Source organism: Mauremys reevesii, linkage group 1 (genome assembly GCF_016161935.1).
Source record: "Mauremys reevesii isolate NIE-2019 linkage group 1, ASM1616193v1, whole genome shotgun sequence".
In the NCBI taxonomy this organism is placed as follows: domain Eukaryota; kingdom Metazoa; phylum Chordata; order Testudines; family Geoemydidae; genus Mauremys; species Mauremys reevesii.
Window position 1 is genome coordinate 61,673,866 of NC_052623.1, and position 21,373 is coordinate 61,695,238.

The following is a 21,373-nucleotide window of genomic DNA, read 5'->3' on the forward strand; positions in this document are numbered from 1 at the left end:
GAAGCAAAAGTATGTTTTTCCAAAGTTCGGTTTCACCTTCCAGCATATATCTGTGCTTGAACTACACGAACAATAACTCACTAAACACTTTGAGTATTAAATGCTTCCATCAGAAGCCAAAGTTTTTTTTTTTTTAAATGTGCATTCACTGTTAAGTTTTCTGCACCAGAGTTCTGTTCACTTCTTGGGCTTCTGAATTTGTGCTTTGGTAGTGGACATTATAACAGTTTATATTTGCACACAAATTGTGCAACATTATCCAATACCACTAGTGTATAATTTTTGCACTTTTCACTTAGAAGTGAAGCGCCATCTGTCATTTGTTCCCAGTAAAACACGGCATGGTCAGCTATCTCCGCAGTGTCTGCCAGATAGGATGAGCCAATTGTAAAGAGTTGAGTTTTCCAGCACTGAAGATTGTCAAAGACAGATTCCACGAAGGTCATTCTGGTGGCTGCAAGGATAAATAAGCAAATCAGAGAAGTCACTATAAATTTGTGTGAAAAGACTGAGGAAATCTTGAAATTAAGCATGCTGTTTTCCTGAGGCAAAGAAAGCTTGTCCACATCTACTAGTTTTATACCATCCCACTGGCTGGTATCGAAGTTCTTTATTGTGGGATTGATGTCTACACTGGAACAAGGCAGAGGGGTTTCCTTGATCACTTTGATTTTTTCCCTGAATTCCTGCATCTGTTGCAGAAATATTATGGGCTCAGACACATCCTTAAAGGCTTCTGCAATGTTAAAAGCCATTCGTTGCTCTTGTAGAATTGTGTTCAGTTTATTGATTTCTGGGTCATAGGCCTGCATCACTGCAAGCTTCATTGTCTCAAAGTCAGACAGAATCTCATTTCTTTTCTGCTCGAGTGTGTGCTGCAGCTTCTCAAAGAACTCTTTCACTTTGTCTGAGTCCTTTGTCAGCATCTGCAGCGCTTTCCTCTTGCTTGTTTCCAAGGTGTCTAGCCGGGAGAGCGCATCCCCACAACGCCATGTTTCAAAGCCCTGAAACAGGGTTTCAAAAGCACGCTTCTCCTGTGAATAGGCATCTTCAATGGAGCAAAATACGTGCTTTGTGTGGTCACCTCGAGTGGCACAGACACCACATATCAGCTGCATATCTGTCCGGCAGAAAATGTTCAGGGGCTGCCCGCTGTGCACCTTACACATAGGCATTTTGGGAGTTACTTTTATTTTGTTATACTTCTCCACAATACCTTTCAGGGAGTAGTTGACTTGTAAATTGTTGATTCCTGTAACAGGAGTTTCCTTCCGGCAGGTAGGACACTTGAAAAGTGGGGGTGGTCTCCAAACCACACTCCGTACATTTCCCTCTAGGATCCCCTCCAAACACTTCTTGCAAAAGTTGTGAGAACAAGGTAAAACTCGAGGATCTTCAAACAAGCCACAACAAATGGGACAGGTGAGGTCTTCCTCTAAGAGCTCCATCACATCCTACGGAAAGAAGAGGAAAAAAATAGTTCTTATAAAGTCCCTCTAATATTTCCATTCCACCATCATTAGTCAAATGGGGAAGAGGTTACAGTAAACCATGCCAAGAGTAACTTCCATTTGAGACAAGCTTAGTATCGTTTGCACTGGCTCAGCGACAGAAGGCTTTTTTTGGCCCAAGGAGTTTAAAGGGGGAGGTCTCAGCTGGGCTGATATGCATGTTGCACACACTGCCAGTTGAGTCACAAAACAGAGGACTCCACTAATTGCTTGAGTCTGTTCTAGTATTGGACCAACAAAAAGCTGCTCAATGTCAAGACAAAATCAGTTTCCCAGTCTTAGCATAAACACTGAAGAGGAATGTTAGCTAACCTGACAATGATCTTTAATATCTGCTGAAAATAATTTGAGTACTAATTCAAAGCTTAAGTCTTATTGCAGCAATGCAATATTCAGAGATTGATTTGATCTGTGTTGTGAAATTTCAATATGGCAGACAATGTTAAAATTGAACCAAAAACTATTACATTTCACTTCCCCAACTCCTACAGAACTTGCTTTAAAAAACAACAACAAAAACTGTCACTTTGCGGGGAAAGCAATATGGAAGGTGACTTACAGAGTAAAGCGTCAGAATTTCCTCAGTTTTAGTAGAGTTTGTTAAATACCCCCTCTCCTCAGCCCAAAGGCCAGTCAGCATTTATTTAAACCAGGGGTTGGCAACCATTCTGATGTTCAGGATTGTGGATATTTACTAGACCGGGGTCGGCAACCTTTCAGCAGTGCTGTGCCGAGTCTTCATTTATTCACTCTAATTTACGGTTTCATGTGCCATTAATACATTTTAATGTTTTTAGAAGGTCTCTTTCTATAAGTCTATAATATATAACTAAACTATTGTTGTATGTAAAGTAAATAAGGTTTTTAAAATGTTTAAGAAGCTTCATTTAAAATGAAATTAAAATGCAGAGCCCCCCGGACCGGTGGCCAAGACCCAGGCAATGTGAGTGCCACTGAAAATCAGCTCGCGTGCCGCCTTTGGCACGCATGCCATAGGTTGCCTACCCCCCTGGTTTAAGCCTAGTTTAAGAAGTTTGGGTACAGGGAAGAAAAATGTGTGAATACCCTTTTCGTTGCTATTGGGGTATTCAGCACAAAGTTGAAATATTGTAAGAATATAGAGGTAACTCTTAAAAACCACTGCTGTGAAAATAATTATGTAATCAAAAGTAGATTATAAATCTGTATTTCCAGCTCCAATGTCTCAATATCTGTTTTAATTATGGCAATTCCTTTTTTGGGGGGGGGGAGGGGGGGTCTAAGAAATTAGGATTTATTAAAAGAAAAATGTGAGATTTATCTTGTATTGCAGTAGCCCCTAAATGCCCCAATCAGGGATCAGGCCCATTATGCTAAGCACTGAATTCCCTGGCACAATTCTATGGTGCAGAAATCTTACAGTCTTAGCATACGAAACGAGAAAGCAGGTAGATACTTAGAGGGGAAAAAGGTTAGAATTGATGTTTTCCAGACCTGCCGATCCGATTAGTTTGGTGATGGAAGTTAAAAATACTTTGTGATAACTAAAGGACAACAATAATTTCCCCACGCTTAGCAGTATATTACCAAAGTGGCTGAACGGTAAGTTCTCCTTCGTTCTCATGGTGATATCACACAAGGTACCAGATCCTTAAGAAAGGCAGGAAACTGGTTAAAAAAAGATAGTCAGGAAGAACCATTCAGAGGGAGATCGAGGATACCAGTGGATACATGGAAGGCAGAAAAATCAAGAAAGACTGCACTGGGAGAAAAGGAAGGTTTGAGATGCAGTTTGGAATGATCAAAAGAAAGCTTTCATCACAAGTAGATAGATATTGGCTGCAACAAAAGAAAGAAAAATTCTTCAGAGGGTACAATCAACCCCCAAATTCATTTCTCCGATTACTAGAGATGTTTGCATGGATAAGTGGGGCTTGAAAAATTTACTAGACTTCTACTCAGCCAGAAGACTAAGCCTACTAACCAAAAGTCAGTCACCTCAAAGTAGGTTTGCCAGGTGTCCAGTTTTTGACCGGCACACCCAGTCAAAAAGGGACTCTGGGGCTCCAGTCAGCATCGCCGAATGGGCCATTAAAAGTCTGGTTGGTGGCACAGCAGGGGCCCAGAACTAAGGCAGGCTCCATATCTGCCTTGGTTCTGCATGGCTCCTAGAAGTGGCTGCCAGGTGCCTGAGGCAGCCAGGGAGGCTCCATGCACTGCCCCCGCCCTGAGAGCCAGCTCCACAGCTCCCACTGACCAGGAACCGTGACCAAAGGGAGCCGCGGGGGCAGCGCCTGCAGGTGCGAGGGCAGAGCACGGAGACTCCCTGGCCGCCCGTGCGCCATGGGGCCGCAGGGACTTGGCAGCCGCTTCCTGGGAGCCACAGTAAGCGCCACCGGGACCCTGCACCAGCCCAGAGTCCCCTCCTGCACCTCAACTCCCTCCCAGAGTCCACACCCTGCTCACACCCCAACCCCTTGCCCCGGCCCTGTGCAAAACAAATGGTCTAATTCCCCATCCCAAATATTCTCTCAGATGAAAACAGGAAAAAAAGTTAATCTAGTCTGTTTCTAGAATGCAGATGGTGGCTTATCAGATAGTAGCAGGAAACAAGGTAAAGTGAAAGATGAGGCAACGCAGGCTAGGCTTGATCCAGCTGAGTACAGCATCTAAGTTTCCACTATTTATTTCAAAACTAGATTTCTCCAAACAAGAAAATGTTCATTGATTACTAAATTCGTGTCATGGCAAGTATGGATTTTAACGAAAAAGATGCTTGAGCCTCAGAACAGACATTTTTCAACACCTGAATTCCAGGCACATTGAAAGATAACTGAACATAAAGTGGCCAAACTTTAAATAAAAAGATTAGTTTACAGCCAAAAATTCCTAATATTTAGGATCAGTCCAAAAGATTAAGCTTTTAGACAGCAATAAGTGCCTAAAAATAAGGGTTTATTATGAAGTGCCTTTACAATAATAAGTATACAGCTTTGCTACCACAGCATCATAATCCATAGAACAGACATGACATGGGGACAGCATATTTCCCTATCACTCAGAAGCCATGGCTACACTTGCAAATTCGCAGCGCTGCAGCAGGGTGTGAAAACACACCCTCTCCGGCGCTGCAAAGCGCCAGTGTGGTCAAAGCGCTCCCAGCGCTGTACGTTATTCCCCACAGGGAGGTGGAGTACGGACAGCGCTGGGAGAGCTCTCTCCCAGCGCTGACGCTTTGACTACACTTAGCGCTTCAAAACGCTGCCGCGGCAGCGCTTTGAAGTGCAAGTGTAGCCATAGCCTCAGTATCTCAATCTTCACCTGCTTCTAGGATAACAGCATAGCGAGTTACTCTATGCTACTCAAAGAAACTGATGAGGCTAACAGGGAGAGGAAAGCTGCAACTACTTAAAAATTGTTGTTTCCCTCATTGTAACAATGCTGGTTCTGGCGGGACCCAACAGAGTGCCAACTCAGGACAAATTGCTTAAAACAGGGCAGTTACAGCCCAAGGCTGGGGTTTTTCCACCTCTAAGGCAAACCAAACCAGCCAGATAAAGAGGACTTTGGTCTCGCCCCACTGGCTAACCACAAGTCACACAAGCAATTCCCCTGGACAATCCAGTTTCCCAGTATCACCACCAGTGCCACTCGTTAGGGCAGGGGTCCCCAATGCGGTGCCCATGGGCGCCATGGCACCTGCCGGGGCATCCATGTGCGCCTGCCTACTGGCTGCCAGACAAGCAGCCACCAAAATGCCATCGAGAAGCAGCAACATCAAGAAGCGCTACCGCTGAAATCCTGCCGAATTTCGGCAGCATTTCGGCGGCGACGCCTCTTGACGATGCTGCTTCACGGTGGCATTTTGGCGGCATCGCCTCTTGACGTTGCCGCTTCATGGCGGCATTTCGGCGGCTGCTTGTCCGGCAGCCACAGTCCTCAGTCCCCTGGAAAAGGTTGGGGATCACTGAGTTAGGGGGACAAATGGTTATGAAAACCAATACCCCAGTAAAAGAAAAAAGGTTCTCTTGATCCCAAAGGACCAAGCCCCAGACCCAGGTCAATATACAAATCAGATCTTACCCACAAAACATCTAAAATCGAAAGGTTTATTCATAAAAGGAAAAAGATAAGAGATGAAAGCTAGAATTGGTTAGATGGAATCAATTACATACAGTAATGGCAAAGTTCTTGGTTCAGGCTTGCAGCAGTGATAGAATAAACTGCAGGTTTGAATCAAGTCTCTGGAGTACATCCCTAGCTGGGATGGGTCATCAGTCCTTCGTGTAGAGCTTCCGTTTGTAGCAAAGTCCCTCCAGAGGTAAGAAGCAGGATTAAAGACAAGATGGAGATGAGGCATCAGCCTTTTATAGTCTTTTCCAGGTGTAAGAACACCTCTTTGTCCTTACTGTGGAAAATTACAGCAAAATGGAGTCTGGAGTCACATAGGCAAGTCCCTGCATACGGAAACCCAATAGATACTTTGTTGAGTTACAAGGCAGATATGCCTTCTCTCAATGGGTCAGTTGTATAGCTGATGGTCTTTAATGGGCCACCAAGCAGGCTAGGCAGAGCTGACACCAACTTGTCTGGGGTGTCACCCAGAAACATAGCAGAAGTTTGAAATACAGACAGTATAGAGCCAATATTCATAACTTCAACTACAAAAATGATACACATAGACAGACAGCATAACCAGCAAACCATAACCTTGTCTTAGACACCCTATTTGACCCCCTTTATACAAGATTTGGTGCCACTACAGGACTTTGGTTGCAACAATGATCTATACGGTCCCAGTTAATGTCAATAACGTCACACTCGTATATTGCTTTCCAAAGTAACCAGTCTTCTCCAGGACTTGCTGAGAGGCATTAGACAAACCAAAGATTCTAAAGCATCCAGTACACCTGTTTTTAACTTAAAGTAAGCATTTCCCATTCCTCTTTCCTTAGGCAAACAGATCTGAGAAAGATTTGGTGCCAATACGCCTCCCCCCACCCCTTTTTTTAAACCACACACAGTATTGTACTGTAGTTGGGATCCAGGTTCAGTATAGACGAAGGTTCATTATAATGTAGTGTGTTATTGCAAGGATGTGCTGTATTTCTACATGTAGACTATTGTTACCCAATAACCATTTAAGTTTAGGAGTCAAAGCTTCTAACATGGTGAGAAAATGCCAGTACCTGTATGGTTATAGCAGAATGAAGCACAGGGATTCTACATGAAATTATTTCAATCCACAAAGGGGGAAGTTAACAACAAATTAATGTTGTACCTCAAGTGAATATTAACCAACAAGATGAGAGAAATCAATTATTTTTAGTGCACCATGGAAAAAGGAGAGGAACCAATTTGAGCGCATTGAACCAGTTCTAGAGATGGGGATGAATCTGAACCCTGGGATCCGGATTCCAACGCAAAATTTGCAAGTGGTCAGATGTTGCATTTTACGCCATTCTATAAAGCCAGTTGTGGCGTGTGGCTCCAGCTCTCTGCTACCGCGAAGTCTGGGGGCGGGAGCCAGGCCCTTCCACGGCCAGGTGGAGGAGCGGGGGGCGTTAAGCAATTGCTGTAGCTTAGCCCCGCTCTCGGCAGCGCTGCACGGCCTGTCTGCAGCAGCCTCCCCGGGGCCCGTCCCTTCCAGGGGGCAGCGCACCGCGCGGGGAGAGGCAGCCCCATCCCAGCGGCCGCGAGTCTCGGGCAGGGCGAGCGCGTCTCCGCTCTTCCCCTGGGAGGTTCCCCCCTCCCGAGCCGCAGCCCTCGCTACCGGACCCAGCCCGTGCCCCACGCTGGGAGCCCCGCCGCCTGCCCGGGCTCGAGGACCCACCCCCTCCGGGGCAGGCGGGGACCGCCGCCCTCCCAGCCCCGTGCAAGCCCGGGGAGGCCGCGGCGCCCCGGAGCTGGCGGCGAGACGCCGCAGGAGACTCGGCCCGGCCCGACCCAGGCAGAGCCCAACGCGCCTCACCTGCGATTCCGCCGTCTCGCGCCGGATCCCGCCGCTTGGCCGGACACTCCCGCGGCTGAGGCTGGGCCCGGCGCAGGCGGCAGGCGCCTCCCTCCTCCACAAGCATCGGGAGGGCGGGGCCAGGGCCCGGCTTTGTATCTCCCCGCTGCTGGGGAGGGTGGCTGTGCCGGGGTACATGTGGCCTGAGCATGTTGCGTCAGATTCAGGGTGGTCCCAGGGCCTGGCCTGGGAAGGCTGGATTGGCACAGGCTGGGGATTTACATCCTCGTCACAGGAATTCCCCATGATTCGAGGGGCCTTAGGCAAGTCATTTGGCCTTGTGTGCACTGGGGAAAGGTGTAAACTATCTGCCCTTGGGGGCAGGGCCGGCTTTAGGCCTATTCCACCAATTCCCCCAAATCGGGCCCCACACCCAGTAATAATCCCTTCCCTGGTTAGAGGTGCCTTTTTAATTTTTACTCACCTGGCAGAGCTCTGGGTCTTCAGTGGCACTTTGGCGGCAGGTCCTTCACTTGCTCTGAGTCTTCAGCGGCACTTTGGCAGCGGGTCCTTCAGTGCCGCTGAAGACCTGGAGCGAGTGAAGGACCCACCGCCGAAGTGCCACCAAAGACTTAGAGCACCGCCTGGTGAGTACAAGCCCCATGTGGTTTTTTTAGGTGTTTTTTTTTTAAGTCATCCCTGCTGGGGCCTCATTGAAACTGTTCAAATTGGGCCCCACACTTCCTAAAGCCGGCCCTGCCTGGGGGGATCAGCCCTACTGTAGGGCAGGCACTGGTGTGTGGGTCTGTGTGTACAATGGTGTCCAGTGCGCTGAGAGGTTAGCAAAGCTTTCTCAGTGCTCTCATTGCTGCTAACCATTGTTCAGATGAGCCAGGGCTGATATTTTTTAAAACTTTCCTCAGTGTAGGCATTTAACCTGGCAGTTTCCTCATCTGTTAAACTGGAGTATTAATAGTGTTGTAAAGCAAAATGTATTACTGAGCAAGTAAGACAAGGTTCTTTAAATACATTCGGAGCAAGAGAAAGACAAAGGCGAATGTAGGTCCTCTACTTGGCAGCGTAGGAGAGCCAATAACTGCTGACATCAAGAAAGCTAATGTGCTTGATGCAGATTTTACTTTGGGTTGCACTAACAAGGTCTGTAATGACAGATACTCAAAATAGGGAAAGAACAGGCTAAAGAATATTTAGATAAGTAAGATGTATTCAAGTCAGCAGGGCCGAACAAAATTCATCTTAGGGTACTTAAGGAACTAGCTAAAGCAATCTTGGAGCTGTTAGCAATTTTCTTTGAAAACTGATGGAGGACATCAGGAGAGGTCCCAGAAGACTGGAGAAGGGCAAACATAGTACCTATCTTTAAAAGGGGGAACAAGGAGGACCCGGGGAATGCTAGACCACTCAGCCTAACCTCAACACCTGGAAAGATATTGGAGCAAATTATTAAACAATCAGTTTATAAGCACCTGGAGGATAATAGTTATAAGAAATAATCAGCATGGATTTGCCAAGAACAAATCATGATAAATCATCTTAATTTCCTTCTTTGATAGGGTTACTGGCCTTGTGAATGGGGGAGAAGAAGCAAATGTGATATAACTTGATTTTAGTAAGGCTGTTGACACACTTCCGCCTGACATGCTCATAAGCAAACTGGGGAAATGTGGTCTAGATTTACTATAAGGTGGGTGCACAACTGGTTGATAATTATTCTTTAAGTAGAATCTTTCAATGGTTTGCTGTCCAAATTGGGAGGGAGGGAGTATCTAGTTGGGTCCCACAGGGGTTGGTCCTGTGTCTGGTATTATTCAATATTTTCATTAATGACTTGGATAATGCATAAAAAATTTGCAGATGACACCACGCAGGGAGGGATTGCAAGCACTTTGTAGGACAGGCTTTAAAATTGAAATGACCTTAACAAATTACAGAATTGGTCTGAATTCAACAAGATGAAATTCAATAAAGACACATGCACAGTACTTCTTACAGGAAAGAAAAATAAAATGTACAACTACACAATGGGGAATAACTTCTGGGGATTGCAGTGGACCACAAACAGAATGTGAGCCATCAGTGTGATGCAGCTGCAGACAAGGTTAATATGATTCTGGAGTTTATCACCAGGAGTATTGTGTGTAACACACAGGAGGTAATTATCCTGTTCTACTCAGCACTGGTGAGGCCCCAGCTGGAGTACTGTGTCCAATTCTGGGTGTCACACTTTAGGAAAGATGTGGACAAAGTGGAAAGAATCCAGAGGAGACCAACACAAATGATAATAGGGTTGGAAAACCTGACTTATGAGGAAAGGTTAAAAAAACTGGGCAAGTTTAGTCTTCAGAAAAAAAGACTGAGGGGGGACTGAACAGTCTTCCATAATGTTTCCCGTCCCAGGCCAATGAGGGTGGTGGGAAGCTACTGCCAATACATCCCTCGCCCATGCCGCTTTCTGCCGCCCCCATGGCCTGCGGTGGCAAACCATGGCCAGTGGGAGCCGCGATCGGCCGAACCTGCCAATGCGGCAAGTAAACAAACTGGCCTGGCCCACCAGGGGTGAGCCACGTGCCAGAGGTTGCCGACCCCTGCTTAAGCCTATTGTTTTTTCAGGCCAAAAGGCTACTGAAAATGTATAAAAACTTTGGGACATGATCCTTCTTCATCTCAGATCTGCTTTGGGTTTCAAGAGGGGGAAACCTTAAGCCATAAGGATTGAGATCCCCAGTCACTGACTGGAGTCACCCTGAATATGGACATTGGATTATAACCTATGGACTATTTCTAAAAGGACTTTTGGCAACTACAAGCTCATCTCTGATGTGTATCTGAACCTCAAGAATTGAATTCAAGTCTGTATGTATATTGATCTTTTAACCAACACACTCTCTCTTTTCTCTTTTTTAATAAATTTTAGCTTATTTAGTTAATAAGAATTGACTATAAGGGTGTATTTTGGGTAAGATCTAAGTCAGTGGTCCCCAACCTTTTCTGTGGGGCGGGCGCCGGACGACTAGCTGCTGATGACCGTGGCCGCCGTACAAGCAGCTGCCGAAATGCCGTCGTGAAGGAGTGTCGTCAAGAGGCGTCGCCGCGGAAATCTTGCCGAAATTTGGCAGGATTTCGGCAGTAGTGCTTCTTGATGTTGCAACTTTCCTTCTCCCAAACATCATGGCAATTAGCACAGGGTAATTTATCCATTAAATAGTTCAGATACAGGTTACCACAACCTTCAAAGAGACATATAGACAATAATACTTTTTCCCTCAAGTGTCTTCCTAAATACAAATACTCCTTTTTTGATCTTTGAATCAAAGCTATAGCAATAGACAAGACTTGTTTGCTTACATCACAAGACCTGAGCAAACAGCCACCCTGCTATCTCTAACAATGCAGACTTGCATTTCAAAGCTCTGTTCATTTACATACCTTCCTAACCAGTCTCTAAAGTTTGGCCATGGGTCAGGTCAGCCTGTGAGTTAATTAACTCTTTCTGGCTGTTACCTTTCAATGAGATCTTATATTACACTCATAACATCACACCCTGGACCAGAAGGTGCTATAGAATGCAAAGCACTATTAATAACCAGACATAAGAATTGTCAATTACAGGCTCTAGAAGGGCCCTATATCAGATTGGTCATGCATACTTTTCAGTATGCCAAGACAAATATCTCTCTCTCTCACACACACATACACAAAGTTAAGTATCAGAGGGGTAGCCGTGTTAGTCTGGATCTGTAAAGGCAGCAAAGAGTCCTGTGGCACCTTATAGACTAGCAGAAGTTTTGGAGCATGAGCTTTCGTGGGTGAATACCCACTTTGTCGGATGCAACAAAGTTGCAGATGATGTTGGATTAATTTATCTAAAATTGATAACAGACTATTCCTCAACTTCATGAGTTGACATATCTGATGCCAGTTTTTCCATTACTGGAAGAGTATTCCACAGATAATTGTGAGAAGGTGCCAACAAGTCTGAAATTAGAACTATTTCCTATTAAGGGACATTTGAGTAAAACAAGATGAGGGTCCTATGATAATTGGAAAAGTGTCGTATAAAGATTTTCTAGACCTGTTTGGGTGAGGAAAATGAGCTCAGTTGGGATTCATTTTAAAGACTAAAGAATTTTCCTGTGTGTGTTTCAATGAGACTTTTAAATTCATAGTCCCAGTGCTGCCATTAGATCTAGGCAGAACCCATTTAATGGGGCTTCATTTGGACACTAAAGTCCACCCAAATGCAAGATCAAGGCTTAACATATCACTTCTTTTAAATTCTCCTCACTTAAATTGTCACAGCCTGACATAGTTTTCTCAGTACCTACCAGGCTGGATCCAAAGCCCACTGAAATCAACAGAAAGAATTCCATTGACTGCAATGGGCCTTTAATTCAGATCAGCTTTAGATTCTGTGGTGACCCCATCAAGATAGGGATTCTTCTAAATGTGGTCTCACTAAGGATAAAATATTGCAAAGGTTTTTCAAGGCATCTTTCTCCAAACTTTGGGTGCCACTCACCCCTCAGGCTGCACTTGTCCATCATGGTTGTGAATTAATGTTACCCTGTTACTCTGTGTCCCTTTAACCTTTATTTGGCATTGTCATATACCTAGATATAACAACGTATCTGAAAAAGAAGCAAAATATTTATTCCTAAGGGGTAAATCCACACACCAGCAATCAGCCCAAATGTCTGAGCTGGATGCTTGGTCCATCCTCAGGGGAAAAGCATGCTTCCCCCCAGGGAGGAAAGACCAACAAATGACCCGTATAGATCTGCGGATCCTCCAGTCCTACTGCCAGCCTGCCCTAACACACCCTCTGCACTGCCTTCTGTTGTATACATGTCCTTATACTGCCCTCACTGCCTTAGAACCTGAGCACCTTCCAGTAGCACATTAAGTGATATGACTAATATCTGTCATGTGTGATTTGTTGTTTCTCTTATCCCTTCCTCAGGGAAAAGGTTCCCTACCATGGATATTCCTGTGTGCCCTTTCTTCCAAAGCCCTGCCCCATGCTGCACTGCAACCATACTATTTTCATTGTCATGAGGCCCTCCACATCTGCTGAGGTTAGAGCAAGATTTGCGGCTGTATTCAGGTTCATTTTCAACCTGTGGTCTCAGAAAGACCGTATATTTGGTGGTTTCTTTGTAGGGAGCAAGGAAGGAATTCACCACTGCACTGTGACCATGCTATGCCATATATTCCAGAAAGTCACCATCAGGCCCTCCCAGGGAATACCCTTTCAGTTCAGAGGGCATGCTAGATACATTCGGCAACAAGAGCCGGGGAGGTGGGAGGAGAGGAGTGATGGCTGCAGCATTCCTACGCCCCAGCTATTCTCTGGCTGCTGCTTGTCTGCTGCCTGCCAGGTGCTGAAAGGCTATTCCCCTTGTATCTCCAGGCTCAAGCCACTGCTCCTCCATTCCTACAGCATACTCAGCACTAGCATAGGGATGAATTCAGCATATAGTTTCAAACCTTTTGGTCTTGTTTGGTGGCTTTTGTCAAATCTAAGAACTGTCACCAGCACTTGCAGTGATTATGTAGGCTGGGGTTAATTCTTGATGCCCTTTTTCCATCAAGCAGTTTTAGGATCCAGTAGATATTGAACTGGAGGACAGCAGACTAAGCTCTTACTGACTAAAGTTATGGCTACACTACTATAATCTCTGTATGCATATGGTACAAATAACCAGCCGTTTCAAGGAGCATCTCCATTTTCTTGGCGGTTTAAAATCTCCAGCAAAATTTAAGCCTTCGCTAATAGAATGGGGAGCAAGCAGCCAGCTGTTACCCCTGAAGTGCCAATGCTTCAGGGTAGGGATTGGGTCACTAGGCACACACATTCAAGGCCTATAGTCCACCGCTCCAAAATGACAAAATACAAGCAGTTCTGCATGAGCTAAATCTGAAGCATGAGCCTCCATTTGCCCTTATTTCTTTCCCCCCCAAGTTTATTTCTGGGCAGCCAGGAGACCTCCTCCATGTTGCTAGATACTGATGAATGTACTGCTTTTCAAAATATGATGAGTATAGTTTTTAGGATTTCCTAATCTGGTAATTCAAGTCTGTGGCCCAGAAGCAGAAGTGAGAGAGGCACACATACATTTTATTTGTATCTGAGATATTTATAGAATTCTGATTTCTAATTCTGTTTCTTAATTCTGCTGAATCAGACCTTGAGTATAGGTTATGGGATTTTTGCAGCCCAATAGCTCCTCTGGTGCCACGTAACTAGGTAGGTTCCTCTTGGGCTATGCAGCTGAAGTTGCTCTGTATTCCACTCCTACATGGAGGCATCTACATAAAGATAATTTTGGCCAGGTATAGTGATGAGACTCAAGAATTATGTTGGTACATCCCCATATGATCTAATGTAATAGGCGTGTTCTCCCCTGGTGGATTAATTGAACTAGAGAACTCAATCAGGGTTTATTGAACTGAACATTCCCTCCTCCCTCCCTCCCCCCCCCCGCACCCAAAAAAACTCACAATCACCGTGGGAAGAGGAGAAGGGAGCCCCACTTTTGGATGAGGGAGGCCACCAACTATATGATTAGGAGAGAGGGGGCTGGAAGGCAATATTACCAAAGAGAATAGTGGTGACCCTTATCCTTTTCTGGAAGGTCCTTCAGTTAATTCTCAGTCCATGTAACAGTACCCAGACCCAAAACAATATGAATTTATTCATGAGTGAGATTTCATGAAACACCGCATCAAAAGCTTTACTAAAATCAATGTATTCTATTTCCTGCATTCTCTTCATTTATTTACTGCAGTCACTTCATTTGTTGGACTCATGGGTCATCACATTAAGGATTACTCACATGAGTAAAGCTTGCTGGATTGGACTCCAAATTTGTAGTTATAACAAAAGAAGCTATCCAGCTTGCCTGTCATGCTTTTTTCTGGTCTTCTAATTCTACAAGGGTGGGAATTCAAAAGGTCTTAGTCATGACCTAACTCTGCTCCCATCAAGGTTGATGTTATTCACTGGCAGCAGACTAGACCTAGGTGTTCACTGACTTTTCCCATACTATTTGATCCATTATTTTGAGGAAGAGCGGGCCTGAAGTTAGACTTACCACTTACCAGATTAATCCTGGCTATGGCAATCTTCTTCTCTTTGTTGTACTTTAGTGCCACATTTGCTTTTCTCTGATTATTTGATGTCTCCCCAGTTCTCCATGGCTTTTAAAAAAATAATTATCAGTGGTTTAGTAAATGTATTAGTCCATTTCCTCAACACCTTAGGTTGCAGGTCATCGATACCCACTAATTTGTAAATGTTCACATTTCCCAAGCGTTCCATTGACTGTTCTTTATTGATAGCTATTCCTACAAGGTGTTCATAACTTTCTAATTCACCAAATATCCTATCTTTATTTTTTATGTTAAAGACAGATTTTAACAGCAACTCTTTGACATTTCAGTCATCATTGATTTAATCAATCATAAATGAACATCAAGTATCAGAGAGGTAGCCATGTTAGTCTGTATCCACAAAAACAACGAGGAGTCCGGTGGCACCTTAAAGACTAACAGATTTATTCAGGCATATGCATCTGAAGAAGTGGGGTTTTTTAACCATGAATGCTTATGCCCAAATAAATCTGTTATTCATCCTTCTTGTCTACAATTTTCCCCAAAATATTTATAAAAGCCCTTTTATAGACCCCTTCACTCCTTTGGCTGGCATTCATTTTGGCTTTCTGCTGCCCTCAGTCTGGATCCACTTACACGAGCAGAAAGGATTCTACATGGGCAGAACTTCCTTGACAGCTTAGAAGTGGGGATTGGCCTCCGACAGCAACATCTTGTCTTCATTAGGACCTTATGAAATTTCTTTGTGGTTTCTCCACAAGGTCTTCCCTCTGCAAAGTTTTAGGGCTGGGAGGGACCTATGGTCAGGGATTGAGACAGAGGATCAGACACAATATCATTTCCTGATCAGTCCCAGGATTTCAATGGGGAAATCTATTAGGAAATCAATGGTGCTCAAAGCATCATATTTTGTGGGACTAACAGGAAGGCTGAGCTAATGGCAGCATGACTCCTGCTAGAGCCATTCTCTCAGATGAGAGGGTGGCCAGCAGAGCAGAATGGAGGGCCATCCATCCAAGCAGTGTTGTACCCCCCATGGAGTCACACAACTGAGAGGCTTTGACCCCTGCTCATTCTCCAGTCCCACAAGCCCTTCTCACCAGAAGCGATTCTGTTCTGAGACTGCTGTGAAGCTTCATACTCTCTGGTCCTTTCCTGCAAACTCCCACATGGGAGGAGCTAATTTGGCCCTGTGGCTTTCCTCCTCAAACATTAACTAAGTCTATATATTTTCAGTACCGTTTGTTCAATAACCCTGCAACACCATACACATGTATAAACCTTACATACATACATATCTTGTATTTGATAACAGACTTTTTTTATGCACATCTGAACTTTGTTTCCCCTCATGGAAAAGGCCATGGGGCTCACTCTTAAAACCTGGCAAATCCACAGGGATATGCAGGAAGCCAGAACCAACCACTCAAAGGCCCTACACCTCCTCACAGGCTCTGGCAGCCACATCGCTGAGTCCTCGACAATAAAGCTTCCTAGAAGTCATGCTACCAGAGACTCATTTCTCACAGCTGTCCCAAGGACTCCTGGGAGAAAACTCCAAGGCAGGAGTAGTCAATAGGCAGACCATGGGCCAAATCAAGACCACCAAATGCTTTTGAACGGACCGCAAAATCTGTTTATTTATTATAAGTTATCATCATCGTTATTTTTGTATTATTTTTTCTGGAGTCTGGATCTTGATTATACCTTGACCAAAAAATTTGGACCTTGACAAAAAATAAGTGATTACCTCTGCTCCAAGGAAAAGACAATGCAGCCTAGGGCTATACATTTTACCTGGAAATTCTCCAGTTGGCAAGGTACATCATCCTCTGTCCTCAGCTTGCCTTTTTCTTCTACCTTCTTAGTGCACCCCAACTTGTAGAGAATCTCATATGGGGCCCAGATGAAGGAAGAGGGGAATGATTCAGTGAACACAGCTGTGTCTACCCTTCTGTGCAGAAGGGTAGAGAACTATATGCAGACAGTCTCCTCCATGCGCTGATCTCGGGGGGAGAAATGATCTAATCTGAGCCATGCTATTGCCTATAGAGTCCTAAATATAAAAATAAATCCCAAACAGATGCAGTGCTGATGGCACCACAGTAGCACCAAGATTACAAGACAACCACATTTAGAAAAAAGATTCACGATGAATAACTCAATCTATCTGTAACACCACACACATGTATAAACCTTACATACATACATTTCTTGTATTTGACAGTGGACTTTTTTTTAGGCACATCTGAATTTTGTTAGTACCCCCAAAACAGCTGATTTATGGGAGAGGAAGAGTAAAGAAAGCAATTTCTCACAGTCATTTGATGAAAGCTACTTTTAACATGCATTGTGGGAATACCAGCAATTAAAGATGGAAACATTAATCATCAGTGATTCAAGTGACTGTCAGTGAGTGGCCTGCTCTCAGGCATCCCTGTATGGCCTCAGGGGAGCCCTGTAAGTAGCTCTTCACCTCAATTTCCCCCTATCAAGGGGCTTACTTAAATAAACTCCACACAAGCTTTCATGAGTCTAATGACAACAGCCCTCCTCCTGGTCTGATTTTATTGATATGTTTACAAATCAATGCAAAAGTCTTTCACCCCAGTCTTAAACAGGTAGCAACCCCTTCTCCCCAACAGCCAGCTAGCTTGCTCTCTGCCCATCCCCCAGCAGCTTTTGTGCCTCCCCCCCCTCCTGTTTTTTTTTTTTTTTTAAATAGAATCAGGTCGTCCCTGCTCAGGTGTACCTCCTGAGTAACTGGGGTAGGCTCGCCACGGATTTCTAACCCTTAAGGGACAAACCACCCTGTTAAAGTGACTAACTGCAGTTTTCCAGATCACAAATTCTGAGAATGAAACAACATCTGTTAGGCCTTTGTGTAGTATTTTAGTAGTGGTATGAGCTGTAGTTTTACATACTGTTGCCCCTTGGCCCAAGCAGTTAACCCAGTATTTGGGGCCTTGACAGGTTGTTTCTATTAGGAGGAGAAACTGATAATATGATTTATGATCTTATATATTTCTTTATATATAAACAGGATTGCACCAAAGAGCGTACACCAAGTCCTATGTCCCTGAACACAGTGTGAACAGACAACAGCAGACACTTTTTTATTCAGAAATCCAAGTCTGCCTTTCTAGCAAGTACTATTTGCAAAAGAAGCTCTGTCACTTAGGGCTTGTCTACACTGGCAATTTACAGGGCTGCAACTCTTGCTCAGGGGTGTGAAAAAACACGCCCTTGAGCACAGCAAGTTTCAGTGCTGTAAAGCGCCAGTGTAGACAATGCACCAGCACTGGGATCTGTGCCCCTCATGGAGGTGGGTTTTTTTCAGAGTGCTGGGAGAGCTCTCTCCCTGCGCTGCGCCACAACCACACAAGGCACGTTAAATCGCTGTCACAGCAGTGGTTTAGCATTACCAGTGTAGACTAGCCCTTAGCTTCCCCCTAGGCCATCCCCACTCCTGCTTCCCTTGCTGCTGTCTGCTATGGCTTTCTGGTTCTTTTCTGTTTCTGACACCCACACACACATAGCTACAACCAACCAATATCCCAGCCCCTGCCTTTGCAATCAGTTCCCAGAGAAGGCACTTCTCCCTGAGTTAGTTCTTGCTCGTACCTTAAGCAGTGACTTCTATTGTTTCAGCTACCTTACTCCAAAAAAGAGTTTGATTGCTTCTTCCATTTAACCTGAATAAAAGGTTATTAGGATGCCCATCAGCTTTAATGAGATCTGTGATTGCCTAGCAATCAAATACAAGCTTGTGGGCAGACATTAACACTTTTCAGCATGACAGTATCTATAGGTCTGATTGTGCTCCCATTTACTTCAACTGGGGCAGGATTGGACCCACCCAATAGATAGAGGAGCTAAATTGCAGCTGCCAGACATTTTATAACAGCTATGGGCCTGTCACTTGTAGGCAAAAGTTGGGTCCAAATTGGTTTTTCCTACATCAAGCCAGCCAGAAGTGACTTCTATACTAAACACCACAACCAGGAACAAAATTAATTTTCATATACAATTGCACAAATGTCAAATTATCAATATAAAATACAAGACAGGTTATAGAAAGCTAATCCTCACAAGGGCACAGTAAAAATTCAGATTCCTAAAATAACTCTGCCCCAACTTTCATCGGAGACCCTGCATACACGTTCATGATGCAACCTGGCTTTCATCAGGGACACTGCCTATGCAACCTGCAGAACCATGGGCCTAATCCAACACCATTGAAGTCAGTGGAAGGATTTTCATTTCAGTACACATACCCTGATTTTTCCACTGTCTTGTACCCTATGTAGTCATTTACACCCGTGCAAAGTGATTGTAAAATGTTACTAAATTAAATTAACAGCACTTTATAGCCACCTTTCACTGACTACACAAGGCTCAAGGCAGGGGTGAATTGGGCACACATACAGTTGTTGCTAGCAGGGTTCTAGCACAATCTACAAGAGCAGTGTAAGCAGGAATTATTTTTCCTTATAACTGAATTATTAGTCATACTATGCGACAGACTCTCTCCCCACCAGGTGATATATGGTTCCATCTATACTATGAATTCAGCAATATCAGGGGAACTCATTAAAACACATCAGTCCTCTCCAAGGTTCCATTATGCAATGATGATGAGACCCAGCTGGGTTTTAAGAATTAAGCTCTTTCCTACAGAATGGAACAAGTCAGAACAACAACTATCTTTTAAGTGGGACCACCCAACACTGCTATATTTGTAGCACTATTTTATCCTATAGTTCCAACATGGTTCTCAGACAAAACTCAGGAAAATAATTTTAAAACTCTGTTAGCAAAAAACATGTTTAAACATGAGCATAGTTCTGCTCTCAGTGCAGGCACAGCCTAAATACTTGGCCTCCCCCACTGAAGAGAAATGCACACTCCTGACCTACACCAGGAAAAACAGCTGAATTAACCCTCCCATTGTCAACCACCTACAATTAAACCAGTACATTTAGGGCTGCAGAAGTTTATATTCTGAGTATAGTTTGTGACCTTGTGCAACCTAAGTGCCTGAATGTCAACTGTATACAAACTAAATATATGGTGATATTGGCAATTACATTTACGAATATGTTACTCGGTCATTGGGATTTCTTCCCTTGCCCCTCAAGAGAGGCACATAAATAAGCTGTTTTTTCCTTACCGGCTTTTGCTTCCACTTGACCAGCATTTTATTTTGTTATTTCTCAGGTACTGGAGTCTGAAGGACTTAGACACATGGTTGCATATTTACCTGAGCATTTCCATTGTGACATCAAGATTTTGGCAGGATGTCGCTATGCTCATAGGTCAACACTGCTGTTTCCCCAAAGGGCTCTGTGATGCCTTAATTTGCAAGACGCAATGTGTGGGTGAGAGAGACACAGGGAGAGGTGTGCACTGGTCTAGCTCCAGGGGCATTCTGTCTGGGGACATAGACACTGGAATGAGTGTGCTGGAAAGCAGTTTTTTTCAAGCTGGAGCATGTGCTTCACGGCACAGATTCTGTAGTTGGGGTGGGAGGGATAGCTCAGTGGTTTGAGCATTAGCCTCCTAAACCCAGGATTGTGATTTCAATCCTTGAGCGGGCCCTTAAAGGATCTGGGGCAAAAATCTGTCAGGGGGTTGGACTAGATGACCTCCTGAGGTCCCTTCCAACCCTGATATTCTATGATTTAGGCCTTGGCTACACTGGCGCTTTACTGCGCTGCAACTTTCTCGCTCAGGGGTGTGAAAAAACACCCCCCTGAGCGCAGCAAGTTACAGCGCTGTAAAGCACCAGTGTAAACAGTGCCCCAGCGCTGGGAGCTAATCCCCTCAGGGAGGTGGAGTACCTGCAGCGCTGGGAGAGCTGTCTCCCAGTGCTGGTACCGCGACCACACTCGCACTTCAAAGCGCTGCCGCGGGAGTGCTCCCGCAGCAGCGCTTTGGAGTTTCGAGTGTAGCCAAGCCCTTAGCCTGTGGAGAAGAGGAATAAGGCCAGGGCACTCAAACTAACAGCCCTGTAGTTTAAACAGCAGGACACTGGCCACAAGGCATTCTCAGTAAGGGCTCCATGCATTAGAACTTATTTCCTTCTTTAGTCCACCAGAGTCCAGATTTGGTGGTCCTCTTGGTATGCAGCAAGATTCTTCTATTCCCCCCCCCCACAAAAAAATGTTGGAGATGGGAAGGTGTTTTGGGGAATAGAGGGATGTTCAGGCCTGGATTAGCCAATCTGCACTCAGTTTACTTGCACTGGACCCCCGATCTCAAGGGGGCCCTGACCAGCTTTGGGCCTAGGGTTGCCACCTGGTCTGTTTTTAAAGGGCCTGGACAGTTTTTCTTCTTCATTGCTGGTTGCAATGTTTCTTTTTTCCCTACTTGTAATTTACAAGTTATTTGTAAGTTATAAATCAGTAACTTCTCCCTCCTCATTGCAACCAGCAACAGCTACTGTGCACATGGGGGACACCAGCAGCTGCTTTCACTATGGTATGCAGATCACATGACCACTGGGAGCACTCCTAGAGTGGCACCCACATTCCGCTCCATATGCCAGGCCCTCAACCTGCTGGCACGGCGGCTGAGGCTCCTCCTCCTCTCCTTGCCGGAAAGCAGGACACACGCTGTAATGGCATGCTAAATTGTATTATACTTTTCAGCCATGTGTAATACACCTTAACAAGCTCGCAACAGCTGAGCCATTCTTGGCAGTACATTAAAGGATCTTATTGTGAACAGAGCTGAGAAGGAAGCTCTGTGACCCGCCCATATCTGGTACAGAAACCTGACTTGTTAGTAGCTGCCC

General features: G+C 44.8%; 1 protein-coding gene across 17 annotated transcripts; it reads right to left on the reverse strand.

Moving 5' to 3' along the window:
- Positions 1 to 94: 94 nt before the first annotated feature.
- On the reverse strand, positions 95 to 19,881 carry TRIM13 (tripartite motif containing 13). 17 transcript variants are annotated; one of them, XM_039519578.1, is made up of 5 exons: positions 19,748 to 19,881; positions 16,372 to 16,575; positions 15,211 to 15,371; positions 14,563 to 14,661; positions 95 to 1,454 (listed from the first exon to the last, which is right to left on the reverse strand). In XM_039519578.1, exons 3-5 carry the CDS (start codon positions 15,295 to 15,297, stop codon positions 219 to 221), a joined length of 1,422 nt encoding a protein of 473 aa, XP_039375512.1. In that variant the 5' UTR covers positions 15,298 to 15,371; positions 16,372 to 16,575; positions 19,748 to 19,881; the 3' UTR covers positions 95 to 218. The 17 variants fall into 17 exon arrangements, 16 of the variants coding, with proteins under 16 accessions (XP_039375512.1, XP_039375511.1, XP_039375513.1 ...); XM_039519577.1 differs by having other exon boundaries at positions 16,372 to 16,630; positions 19,748 to 19,837; XM_039519579.1 differs by having other exon boundaries at positions 16,372 to 16,580; positions 19,748 to 19,794.
- Positions 19,882 to 21,373: the final 1,492 nt, after the last annotated feature.

Excerpts from the sequence above, each read along its gene's own strand:
- TRIM13 (XM_039519578.1), bottom strand. The coding sequence starts at position 15,297 with ATGAAGACAAGATGTTGCTGTCGGAGGCCAATCCCCACTTCTAAGCTG. Across the intron at positions 14,662-15,210 it reads GTAGAATCCTTTCTGCTCGT|CCATGGAGAACTGGGGAGAC; the intron begins GTAAGTGGATCC and ends TTTTTTTAAAAG. Across the intron at positions 1,455-14,562 it reads CCATAGCCAGGATTAATCTG|GATGTGATGGAGCTCTTAGA; the intron begins GTAAGTGGTAAG and ends TTCTTTCCGTAG.